Raw genomic sequence first — 13,465 nt, 5'->3', positions numbered from 1 at the left:
GGGCGGAACTTCAGACTTGCTGTTCTTACATTGTTCAATTGAATTCCTACTCCTCCTACGTTTAGGAGCTCTGCCGAGCAGAGGAAAGAAAATTTTTGCTTCTTGGGACATGCTAGCTATTAAAATACGTCCAGCAACAGCAACTACTTGGACTTGATACTCACTGCAATGATATGAACAGATCTTATTATGTCACAAGGAAGTTGCGGTAGAGGCTTAGCTTCACATTAGCTTTACTAGGGCTTTTATGCAAGTTTGGTTTTCTTCCTTTAGGTTTAGGACAAAAAAAAAACCATTGGATTGTTTTCTCGAGCTGCTTTTGACTTGCCTCAACAAATGCCTTTGAATTCATTTTATCACACTCTTAAGATGAGAAAAATGTACCTGTGTTGGGTTTTTTTATGAACTTTTTTTTTTTCCCCTACTAACTGAAAAATATTATATGTAGAACATCATTGTATTTATAGTCTAAAAAAAGCAAAGCTGCTGTTTTGTTAAACACAGAAAATACTGAAACTGCCTGTTTGTTTCACAGGATTCAGTCTGGTCCAATTTTCTACCCATGCCCTCTTAAACTTCTGCTTTATTTCTGTATGTGCCTACTGCTCATGTTTAATTTTGCATGGTAGGGTACAGCAATATGCCTGTTATACACTGGAAAGAGGTATGAGTCTTTATTACTGGGGTCTTTAACTAAATGTGAACAAAGTAGAAAAGAGGCAGAAAAGTCCAACCCTTTGAAAGCATAGGGGTAATTATTTTAGGTAGACAGATCGGAGAATCCAATTACATACTTAGCAAACATGCTCATCTTCACTACCTGCTCTTGCAAAGATGTCCATGGTATCCATGTCATACAAGTGATCAGAAAATCCAGTTCTAAAACCAGTTGTTCTTAATGTGTGTTTGCTGTCCACTGTGCTTGTTGGATGGGAATAGAGACAGCTATTGTATCTCAATTGCTATTTTCAGCACTTAAATTCCAAGAAATGCAACTCAATTAATCTAATCCTGGGGTTTTGTTTCCAATGGTAACAAGCATCAGTTTCCTAAAATATAGGTAAAAGGAACTACATGTGGATATGTGCTAATTTTCATAATTTTATTTGGTATTACCCTGATCTTTTCACTTGTTGAAAAATTAAGTTTGAAACCTAAAGCCTTGAGGCTTAATAAGTGCTTCCAAAGTTAGTAAGCACGTTGATTCTGACAAAGTGATTTGCTCTTTGTATTTGGAGCACTGCCCTTCCAAAACGTGCCTAAGCTTGACCCAGACTCCATCACTAGTTTACCAGTGCTAACCTTTGTCTTTGTTAATGCAAATTTTGTTTCTGTTCTGTAAGGATGACAAGAATGGTCAACATTATCTGTTACTATGGCACTCTGCATTTTGGAAAGTCTGCTATTTCAGATATTGTAGTGGGGTTGTTTGTTGTGTTAGATTAAATCTTTTCCTGGTTCCTTTATTTAATGTAGTCAAACATCATTGGCTGGCTACGAAAAGCACTGGAGACAGATAAAAAAGACTGGATAAAAGAAACCGAACCTGAAGCGGATCAAGATGGGTACTATCAGACTACGCTCCCAGCTATTGTTTTTCAGGTATTAGAGAACTTGGTTATTCTAGAAAACCTGTAGAAGCAGTACATGCATTTGGGGGAAGGGAGAGGCAGAGGAGGGGAACCAAACTGTCTGTTATTTCTATGCCTGTTGGAGTATAGTTCTTTAGTTTCTTTTTCCTGTAGAGTTATTAGTTGGATTATTTCTTCTGAGGTTTTTATTTGCCTTTTTTCTCTTTAACGCTTGAAGACTTAGTACTTTTTACGTGTCAATTAGAAACATGTTTTTCCCAGCCTATTTAGTTGACAACTAATATATTAGATAACTGCTTTCATTTAGGTCTCATTGTGTAAATTTGTAACATAAGCCTACCAGATGAGATGTTTGTGAATACTGTTTGTTGTTAACATGGTACTGAGGTAGCTAAGCATGGATTTGTGCCTATAAATTATTCACCTTAATATTGGAAAGAAAAGTTCTGTTGAAGATCAAAAATGTTGCTGTTTAAACACTACTTCAGTTAACATTAATGCCCGTGCAAATTATTTAATAGTCTCAAAACCGAAAAGGCTATTTCTAAGGTGTTAAAAAAAGCCACAAAAAAAACTCAAACCAAACTGTACCACCCTGTTGTTGGTAGTAGAAGTTGAAGGTTTTTAAAATGATCTTTATCAACCAGAAAAATGTCAGCTTATTATGCTTATTTACTATTTTTTCTTCACAAATATTGCCAAGTACCTTCAATGAAAGAGAGATGCTCTCTTCCTCCTGCATTTTTTCATCCTGTCTTCTACCAGGACCTTTGCTGCATTTTTTCACATTTATATTAGTGCCAAGACTGACTTCATCTAATCCTTTTCAGGAAGTGTGTGATATCAAAGAAACTGGTGACTGATTCGCTCTAGTATCATGCTGTCAAAGGCTGCAGTGTTGAGATTCATTAAGCTGAAAGAGGGGAGGTTTAGATTACATATTATGAAGAATTTTTTTACTGGCAAACCATTTTATGATTCTGTGTAATGGTGAAACTTTGAAAATCATCTCTGCATAAAAGCAGTTTGTTTCTACCTGGCTTTGTACCTTCCCATTCCAGTCCCCGTCCCCTCATACACAGTTCGCTGTAGGTCACCTAGATCTTGTGCCTAGTTCTATTTCTAAACTTCAGGCGTCCTTTCTACTTCACTAGTGTCATGTACTACTTTCATATATGGGGAATGCAAAGGCATTGGGCGTTGTTATAAGGTTATTGATGCGTAGCTGCAGGAGCTGACTGAAGAAGTTTGATCCACTGTAAAGCTGAATTCCTGCTGCACTAGAAATATTAAGTAATTTTTGCTGAAGAAAGGATGCAGCTGTTTTTGGTAAAGGGACAAAACTGCAGCATACATTAATAGTTGTCAATAATTTGTTAATTGCACTTATGGAAATAATGCTTTTTGGTTTAGTCAGCCGCAACTGTCTGGGCTTGTTTAAAAAACAAACCCAAAACCAACAACATACGTTGTAGTAGTGATAGTCCAACAAGATAGGAGTTCTGTCTTTGGTTAACCAGTGATAAAGGCCTCTCTTTCTAACTAAACTCTTTTTTAAAATTAGATGTTTGAGCAGAATCTTCAGGTGGCTGCTCAGATAAATGAAGATTTGAAAACAAAGGTACTCCTTCTATGTCTTCAGCAAATGAATTCATTTCTAACCAGGTAACATAATTTTTAAAATATAGATGCTTTATCCTGCCTCAGCCTCTCTCTTTGTTCCTACAACCCTAATCCCCCAGCCCTAGCCCCCCAGCCCCCCAAACTCTCAACCTCCGACCCCCAAACCTGACCCCCAAACCTAACCCCCAAACCCTCAAGCCCCTAACTCTCAACCCCTGACCCTAACCCCTAACCCTAAGCCGCTAGTCCCCTAACCCCCGAACCCCTGGCTGCCTAAGCCTCTAGCCACCTAATCCCCTAACTGCCTAACCCCTGACCCAAACACTAACCCCTGATCCTAGCCGTAACCCTCAAGCCCCAACCCTGACCCTCTAATCCTCAACTCCCAACCCTAACCCTGAACCCCTAGTCCCCGAATCCTAACCCTCAACCTCCAACCCTACCCAGCGCCCCACCCCTTAACCCCCCCAACCCAACCCTAACCCCAAATGTTAAAAAAATCCTAATGTGGATTAGGATTTTCCTTCATCTTTCTCCTATCGCATCCATGCCAACCAAGCTTTTCTTCCTTTTCCTTTTCTTGCCTTCCTTCTCCCTTCCCCAGTTTCACAGCAGAAGTTCTTTTGTCCTGTTGAGTGGCACTTTCAGTTCCTGTCTGCAAATATTTCTGATCTTTGGAGTCAGTTCCACTTTCCTTTATATCTCAAATTTGTATCTCTTCCTCATAAGGAAGACAGTAAACCCCTCTTCGACTGGATTCTGCCCAGAACATCACATGAGCAACAAGCCCTTTATAAAATACTTCTAAGTACCTGACAGGTTCTTACGGAGCGTTTGGTCCTATAGGTATACTTAAGTCATTACAGATTTCTGTCTGTTTAAAGCCATTTTTTGTATATGTTACAGGTACAAAGATGAAGCGCAGTTATATAAAGAAGAACATCTTAAAAATCGTCGGTATCCTCAGTGCTATGTTCAATACATGATAGCAGTCATCAACAACTGTCAAACCTTTAAGTAAGTCTGCATGTTCTTGCAGTATTGTGAGAGTATTGATATTTCATTTGTCATACTACATGTTCTCAGGACCTTCCTTTCTTTTGTATATAAAGAGGGTTTCAGTTAAGATAGTTTAGCTGACTAAACAAAGACAACTGATTTAAATTATGTTACTGTTTCAGGAGGCAGATACTGTGATTGCTCTTGCCTTTGGCAAGCCAAGCCATTGCCCCTCACTACTGAAAATCCACTTGTTATTCCAAGAATTACATTGCTGAATAAATTTAACCTCGACTTTCTGAAAGTTACTTCAGTTAGTTTGTCTGGGGCCTGCCATATTTTACATTTGATCTCTCACAGCACACTTTCAATCACTGTGATCCAGGTGAACTGAACTAAAGGTAGAGCTTGGTCTATCAGGAATATCAAAACAGGAGAAAGAAATCCGCTTTGCTTATGTCTCAGTGCTCAGCAATCCAACCCCATGTTCATCCACATCTGCTGCCATTCTCAAGTGTATGAATCAGCAGTAGTTTGTTAGTAGTCTAGGTTGATCACTCTAAAATCATGCAAGAAGTAAATTGAGGCTTCCAAAGCAAGCAGCAGATGTTAGTTCTCCTTGCGAAGATAAAACTGTCTAGTATGTCTTACTGTGTATGCACTCTGAAAATTTACTAGTAATAAAATTGTGCATCAATGAAGGATGAAAAGCATTGTTATTTGTCACAGAGAATCTATAGTCAGTCTGAAAAGAAAATACTTGAAAACTGAAATGGAAGACACGTTGTCAATCAGTCATACGAGCATGGATGCAACTTTAGACGTCATTGCCAAAGAAGGATGCTCTAGCCTGCTAGATGAAGTCTTCATGGATTTAGAGGTTAGAACTTTTTTTCCTCAAAAAAACCAGAAGCATTATTTTATAAGGAAAAACAGTTTAGGAATGAAGTGGTTATGAAGTCTTATGCTAAACATATTTTACATGTGGTGTGCTAGCAAAATGCCAGTAAATGTCCGTATTGATCTTCACTGGTATGGTTTGCATGTAAGAGACTGAAAGGTTGCTTAATTATGTTTCACAGGATGACTTCAGGCAGGTGCTTTGTATATAGTGAATATTTCTTAGCAGACTGTATTTAGTCTTAGACTCACATAGTTGTGTTGAATTATTTGGGAAACCTGCTGATATTGTTATCGTATTTGTACAGGTCTAGTACATCTGGCATTAAAATAGTTAATTTACTCTAAAGCTGGGTGCTTTCTGACTGATAAATTTCCATGTTTAAGAATTCTAACTTCTTGTATTGAGTCCCTCAGGGAAAAATAGATATTTATAGCTAAAAAGAAATGGGTAGTATAGGGAGGAAGGCAAGGAAATAAGAAATGGGGGAGGGTGAAGAAGGATGCTCTGGGACTTGTTAGATTTGTAGTAGTGTAGTAATGTGAACACCTTTAATGATTCATAGTAAGACAGATGTGGGAGCGGTGTTTATTTAAATCTTGCAGCACTTAAGCAAAACCTTTGTTTCTTACTGACTGTGTTCATTGATTATGAGAAGACTTTTCATCTACTCTAATGAATGTTCTTTGCAATTCGTTAACCTCAAGCCTCATGTCACTGTTACAATTTATAAAATACCATGCTCTAAGATGTAAACAATTTTTCCTCTGGGGAGAACAAAGCAAGATGAGTATGTAGATATAGAGGATACTGGAATTATTTGTTGTGGAGTTCTGGGAAAGGAGTAAAGCATATAGGCCACCAAGTCTGGTATAGGCACAGGAAGTTTGTGGGGCCATCAGAGAGGAACAGCTGAATAGCCAGTAGGAGTTCAAGAAATCAAGCATGAAGTTGAATTATCACAACAGTTTAAAAGTGCCTCATATTTAAAATTGGAGTAATCAGTTTTTATGCCAATTTTGTCCTTGACCCTTAAGTGTTTTATTTGGCGTAGACATGAACTCATGAGGTTCAACAAGGCTAGGTGCAAAGTCCTACACTGGAGTCGGGGCAATTCACGGTTTCAATACAGGATGGGGGATGATGTGGTTGAGAGCAGCCCTGCAAAGAAAGACTTTGGAGTGCTGGTTGATGAGAAGCTCGACATGAGCCGGCAATGCGTGCTCACAGCCCAGAAGGCCAACTGTATCCTGGGCTGCATCAAAAAAAGCGTGGCCAGCAGGGCCAGGGAGGGGATTCTGCCTGCTCATGTGAGACCTCATCTGGAGTATTGTGTCCAGTTCTGGAATCCCCAACCTAAGAAGGATATGAAGCTGTTGGATATGGATCCAGGGGAGGGCTACGAAGATGATCAGAGGGCTGGAGCAGCACCCATACGAGGACAGGCTGAGAGAGTTGGGCTTGTTCAGCCTGGAGAAGGCTTCAAGAAGACCTTATAGTGACCTTCTAGTTCCTGAAGGGTGCTTACAAGAAGGCTGAGGAGGGACTTTTTACAAGGCCGTAAGACGAGGGGGGATGGCTTTAAATTGGAGGGAGGAAGATTTAGACTAGACATTAGGAAGAAATTCTTCACAATGAGGGTGATGAGGCACTGAAACAGGTTGTCCAGGGAAGTTGTGGATGCCCTCTCCTTGGAAGTGTTCAAGGCCATGTTGTATGGGGCCTTGAGCAGCCTGGTTTTGTAGGAGGCGTCCCTGCCCATGGCAGGGAGATTGGAACTAAGTGATCTTTAAGGTCCCTTCCAACCCCAATAATCCTATGATTTAAAGTGTATGTCAGGGTAGCGCTCTGTGGCAAATGGTCACATAATTTTCCTATATTAACTGCTTATTTCTCTTGAAGAAGTGTAGTTTAGACATGTATAATACTTTAAATTGTCTCCTGGGTTTTTTTGTAGCTGGATTGATAGTAATGGAAGTGTCAAAATTTGTTCTGACCAATTGTTTGTTACCTTCTTAGCCACATCTCAATGAGCTGATGACAAAGAAGTGGTTGATGGGGTCTAATGCAGTAGGAACGATCTGTGTCACCGTGGAGGATTATTTCAATGACTTTGCAAAAATAAAAAAGCCTTATAAAAAGGTAGGTGCAAAATATTCTATGATAATTTGCTAATGTACTCCAAATATCATGTTTGTTTGGAATTTCTGAACACTGAATGGGATTCATAATAGGAATACAGAAATTGCAATTGATTCATCACTGGAAATGAAAAAAATGTTCATAATCATATTGCATAAGTCTAAATGTAATACTCTCATCTTCTTTTTGTTCAGTAATTCAGTATTGTCAAAGACAGATCAGAGTTGCAGGATTTAGTCCAGAAAACACTTTGTTTACAAGATTGTATTCTTACTACATTTTACTTTTCTACCTCTCCCCAGAAGTTAGTTTATAGTCAGATAAAATTTTCTCTTCTGAAACTACTTTTTCTGGCTTATAATTACTTTCTTTTATAGATACACATTCTGTAATTCCTAGTTTTAGTAGGTACAATGAGGCATAGTTAAGCTGGTGCCTTAAGGTTTAACTAATGCATAACTCAGGTTTAAAGTGCTGTTATAGCAGCATGATGTGTGAGTTAGGTCATCTTAATTTTCTTTTCTTGCACTTCATCAATGCATACCTAGATTTCTCTGTTATGCTTTAATCTTTAGTATTCTTGTAGTTGGTTTTACCTTTTATAGAATTAAAGTCAGTCTTGTATAGTTAACTAGCAAGATCAGGATTTAGGTGAGGCCTTACAAATTACAAATTCTTAGTGAGAAGTTTCTTACAAATTCTTAGTGAGAAGTTTCTTACAAATTCTTAGTAAGTAGAAGTGCTTAAAAGACAGTCTCAAAATCATACATGTGCTATTTCTTACTTTAACGCTTAAAGATGTAAAGAGGATTGTCAAAGTTCATCTGATGACCTCTTAACCTTCAATATTTGCTGATCCTAGGGGCCTTGTTATGTAAGTAAATAATATGCATTTTCAGTCAAGAACAAAGTACGCTAAAGAAATTAGGTCAATCCCAAAATTAGTCTGTATCCATAGATCAGCTTTCTTTTCCAGATTTAGTTTGTTACTGTGAGGTACTAGTGCTTGGCATGAGTTTCTTTAAGTGTTAATGCCAGTTTCTGCCATCACATGTGTTTCATCATGTAGCCTTTATTGCCACCTTATGGGGAAGAAGATGACAAACACATTCTTTGGCACTCATCATACCTGCTACTCCACTGTCTCCCGACATGAAAAAAATCTCCCACAGAAGGCACTGTGTGTTCTAGCACTGAACGGGGGACACATTTGTTTCCCTGGTTTGCGGTGGGCTTGCTTTCTGGTTTTAAAATATTCTTGGTTAACACTGTTCTGAAAATCCAATTTTTAAAAGTCACACGAATGGAGCACCTACAGAAGAAAGATGCTTTTCTGGAACAGGGGGGATCTGGATCTTACAAGCATTCTGCTTTGCAGTTTTCCTCGCATGTAAAGTGAATGCCCTGTCATCACGCAGTTGGCTCTTCTTGAGTGTTCTTTTTCTGAGTTGCAGGAGAGCTTTTCTTCTTCACTTACTTTTTGGTGGGATATGGCATAATGTCAGTCTCCTACAGCCCATTCTGTGCAGTTAATTTTCCTCTGTGTGATTTGCATCAGTTCTACTGGTGCCAGAGCAGCCATTCCTGAACAACGAGTAAACTCTGGTATTTCTGCACAGTCTTGAGACCAGGATTTGAAAACATTTTCTGGGTGCTGGGTGAGGGCTGTGACTTCCAATATTTGACAGTCTGTTGTTTTCGATCTTTTTGTCTTTGGGGTTTGGGGTTTTTTTTTTGCCTCTCCCGAGACCTTTCTCCAAAATTTTGACTGAAGAACATGTTGATTGAAACTAAAGCTTGATAGATACTAATAAAATATAATAAAAAGGTTGTGACTACCCGTTATGCAGGCTTTTTCTTAATCATAGGTAACTTTGCCACAGTGCTTAGCAGGGGAAAAAAAAACCATCTGAGGACTTGTGGGACTTAAGGATTCTTCTTACGTTAGAGTTGAAAAAAACATGTAAAAGCTTTGGGGTTTTTGTTTTATTTGTTTCCAAACCTCAGCATTACTCTTGCACCAATACCAAATGCTTCACTTCATCACCCATAGCTGCCTCCCGTAAAAAGACAAGTGCAGAAACAGCAAATCAGTTGAGGAAGATCTGAGAAAGTGATTGCTGCTGGCTCTTGGTCTTCTTAGCAGACAGATAATATAGGTACAATTTGCCACGCTCTATGCAGTGTACTGGAGTTCTCCAGAAGAAGCCTCTGTGATGGTTGGTCATTCCTTGACCAGATACAAAGAGCAAGGCTACAAGGCCAAGCACAGGTCTGTTGTAGAGGTCATCCAAACTATTTCATTGTTGTTCTTCTATTTTTGTTGCCTCTCAAAAATAATTCAGACATGTCTTTAGAGGTATCTTGGGTTTGTTTCTCTTTCTCATATTTGGCACATCCTTTTCATTTCTGTTAGCATCACGAAAACCTAAGACCACTCAAAACATGTAGTATTAGCAAAAAACTGTATGCTGGTGAATAAGTGCAGATACACATTTCAAAGCTTAATAATTGTTCAAAGACTAAACACAATGTCTACGTTTGCAGGTATCACCAGCAAAATCCACCACCTTTTTTTCTTTTCTTTCAGACAATGACTATTGAGGCCCATCGGAGAGTGGTTGTGGAATACATCAGAGCAATCATGTTAAAACGTATATCCTTCAAAAATGCAGAAGAGAGAAAAGAGGGTGCAGAAATAATGATCAAAGAAGCAGAACAGTTCAGATTTCTGTTTAAGAAGCTTGCAGCTGTAAGTATTTGCTTTGGGTAATGCTGTTAACCTGGTAATTTAGAATAAACCACACATGTTTACTGCTTGAGGAAAATGGCTTGAGTTAGAACTCCATGTCCCCATCGTGGTATGGGTGACTTGTGAATATGAAGGATGCCAGCTGAGGACACGGACAGTTTCTGAACACACGCAAACCTGCAGCTAAAGCTCCAGAGCACCAGTTTTTACTGCTTTGTGTTTATACAGCTCTCTGATGAATATTTGAATGGCCTGTCAGAGAAGAGTACCCTGAATTTATAGTAGTAAGTGCAATAACAAAGCAGTTGTTTGTTTAAAAAGAGTAATTGGGCTTTGCTTTTCCTGGCTGGAAGAAGGGCAATACTGGATCGAAGTAATAATAACTGCATTTCTGAAGTAGTGTTTGGTGTTGATTAATTAGAGTGTTGATTCATTTAGAATCAACCACACAAGTATGTTGACCCCATTTAAAATACAGAAGAAATAGAAAAGACAGCCCAGAAAAGGTATTTGAGAGACAATGTGCAAGGGGTCTGGGACAACTCTGCAGGGACAATTCTATGTGAGGAGCTCCTAACCCTCTCCATTGAGAGTTGGCCCTTTCTGATGTACAAGATAGGCCTAAAATGAATACTAGGTCATTTTTTTTTACCTGCATAAGGAGCAGGAATCTGCTGGAAAGCCAACAGATGACAATATGCAAAAAAAAAAAAAAAAAAAAAAACAAAACACAGAAAGATAGACTGTAAAACTGGAGGGGGGGGCATTCATCTCTGCTCACTTGGGGAGATGGTGGGGCAACTCCTGCATTCAGGGTCCTTCATTATGTGGGATTCTGTGTAAGGTCTGTTTCAGATTAAGGCATTGATAGATGATGTTATGGAATAAATGAAATGAATACTACCAGATCAGCTGGATCAGATGACCTGGACCTAAGAGCACTGAAGTAGCCCAGAGATTATCAGATATTGCAATTCAGTTATCAATTGTTGAAAGCTACCTCGGCAGCCATATGACTAGAAGAAAGCTAATATAGGGCCAGTTTATAAGTAAAGTTGCAGAAGAGGTCTGGCTTCAGACAAGGTAACTTGAGACAAGTTACCAAAAAATTCAAGAGATCACACAAATACATCACTATGTGGATAAATACAACGTATTGTTTGTAAGAGATGGCTTTCTGATAGTCTGAAGGTAGATCTCTGGATGAAGAAGAACAGAGAGAGGGGGAGAGGCGTATGGTGACAATTTTCAAATATTTTATTTTCTTAATATATGAAGATTCAGCTGTTTGGGGAATTCAAGAGCATTATTAGACAAACTACTAATTAAAGGGGGTCTTAATACCTATTAGGGGAGATTACTTTTGTTTTGAAAATCTTTTTTGTTTACTTTTCATCTTGCAGGGCTCTGGAGAGGACACAGAAGGACTCTGTGACATCATTGAAGCCATTGCAGAGGTCATCAAACTAACTGATCCTTCGCTGCTCTATCTGGAAGTTTCAATGTTGGTCAGTAAATACCCAGATATCAGGTAATTCTCTTTGCCCTTGAAGTTCAAAGATAGATAGATAGATAACATTATAGTTTCTTTGTAGTCTTGGGTGAATTTTAAAACAAGGCGTTCATATTTTTCATATTTCAGAATGTAGCCACTTCCTTATGAAAAGTAATGCAAATAAATAACGTATGTCACCTGAACTAGGACTTATGCGCACTTAAGCACTTAAGGAATAACGAAAATACTTCCGTTCTGTGTTTTGGAAGGATAAAATGTGTTTTAAAGTCCTAAGAGCAGCCAAAATAGTACTTTATATTGAGTTGGAAAAGCCAGTTCTGAGTGAGTGACTAGAGATCTGATTAAGAATTAAAGCACCTGCTGAAACTGAGGGAAAGGATTGCCAGCTAAGTGATATTTTTTGACAAAATTCTTACTTGTGTGAAGTTTCCTATTAATGCCAGTTTTACCATTTTCCTCTCGCAGGGATGACCATATTGCAGCTTTGCTGACAGTGAGGGGTGATGCCAGCAGAGACATGAAGCAGACTATCATTGAGACTTTGGATCAAGGTCCAAGCCAACCGAATCCAAACTATGTGCCAATTTTTAAAGAAATTACAGTTCCTACTCTAACCGTGCCAAAACTTCTTAAGTAACTGGCAACACAGTGTTTGTGCATCATTACTGGTCTGGGATCAAAAGGTTTGAAATATTTGAGAGCAAATTTGGCAGTGCTCTTTCGAGTAAAGTTCAATATACACTGATACTTGCTAGGCATGTTTCTTTCTAAAGACTTGGGAAATGTAATTTCAGATTTCTGAAAGAAGATGGATGTAAAGGGCACGTTTGAAAAATGAAGCTTCTAAGGGCCAGGGGGCTTTTTACCGACCCATTTGTTACAGCCATTTTTTGCTGTCAGCAGATAGGTTTTTCTCGTGGAATGTGTTTGCACGGTGCTCTGCAATGCTGTATAAAGATACTTATACCAAAACCAACCAAGCTGTATTAGTGCTGGATATACTAACACACATCGCTTACAATACCTAAGCTGACACCTTCAGAGCTGTCTTTATATGGCACTGCATTGAGCATGTATTAATGTCCTCAATCCATTTTCACGTTATACATTGTGTATGTACTTACTTTGGTGTAAAATAGTTTATTGCAGAAAACTTAATTATGAAATCAGTTTCCTGACTTAACGGACTGAATGAACTTGCTGCCGTGCAATTTGATTATAGGGAGAATAAATAAAGATACATGAGGTACATTTTTTTTTTTCACTGATTCACTAAAAACAGCACATAAAGCTAAACCAGCTCAATAAAATGTTAAGCTGTTGCTATCTTCAGCTATGTATTCTTTGCATTCTTACAGATTTACAGTAGATTTAAATCTTTGTTTCAAGTGTGAATAAACTTTGAATTTAATAGTTTTCTGAAAACACAAGATAAAATAGTTTTTTATTTATTCTCAGATTAATGCTTATTGTATATGTGGCGTGCTCGGTCTGTGAACACCCAAACCTTCTCCCATTTGACCCCTTTCGCTACCTCCACGTTACCCTGGAAGAGATAGGTGCAAGGTCAGCAATTTGGACAAAGGATAAAATAAAGATTGTAGCTTTTTTCAGTGACAGGAGAAGCGTGTCCCAAAGGATAAGGCTTGTCAGTAGAGCATCACATTGCTAAAGAATTGCTAGGGTTGGAAAAAGACTCTTAAGATCATCCACTCCAACTGTCCGTCTAACGCCACTATGCCTACTAAACCATGTCCCGAAGTGCCACCTTTACATGCTTTTTGAACCCCTCCAGGGATGGTGACTCCACCACTTCCCTGAGCAGCCTGTTCCAACACTTTGCCACTGTTTTGGGCAAGAAATTTTTCATAATATACAATCTAAACCTCCCATGGTGCAACCTGAGGCCCTTTCCTCTTGTCCTGTTGCTTGTTACTTGG

The 13,465-nt window shown here is 38.7% G+C and overlaps 1 protein-coding gene across 4 annotated transcripts in view; it reads left to right on the top strand.

Annotated features, from left to right (window-relative positions):
- Positions 1-12,913, top strand: part of EXOC3 (exocyst complex component 3) — a 30,129-nt gene extending 17,216 nt beyond the window's left edge. For all 4 annotated transcript variants that reach the window (XM_054059764.1, XM_054059763.1, XM_054059766.1 and 1 more), the window contains exons 6-13: positions 1,477-1,602; positions 3,157-3,257; positions 4,122-4,232; positions 4,944-5,094; positions 7,135-7,257; positions 9,848-10,009; positions 11,413-11,540; positions 11,991-12,913. In XM_054059764.1, the coding sequence (XP_053915739.1) occupies positions 1,477-1,602; positions 3,157-3,257; positions 4,122-4,232; positions 4,944-5,094; positions 7,135-7,257; positions 9,848-10,009; positions 11,413-11,540; positions 11,991-12,162 (1,074 nt within the window). In that variant the 3' untranslated portion in view covers positions 12,163-12,913. The remainder of the gene's footprint in view (positions 1-1,476; positions 1,603-3,156; positions 3,258-4,121; positions 4,233-4,943; positions 5,095-7,134; positions 7,258-9,847; positions 10,010-11,412; positions 11,541-11,990) is intronic.
- Positions 12,914-13,465: the final 552 nt, after the last annotated feature.

This window comes from Cuculus canorus, chromosome 2 (assembly GCF_017976375.1).
Source record: "Cuculus canorus isolate bCucCan1 chromosome 2, bCucCan1.pri, whole genome shotgun sequence".
NCBI lineage: Eukaryota > Metazoa > Chordata > Aves > Cuculiformes > Cuculidae > Cuculus > Cuculus canorus.
Note: the sequence above shows the minus strand (reverse complement) of the source record. Positions and strands in the feature narration are given on the sequence as shown.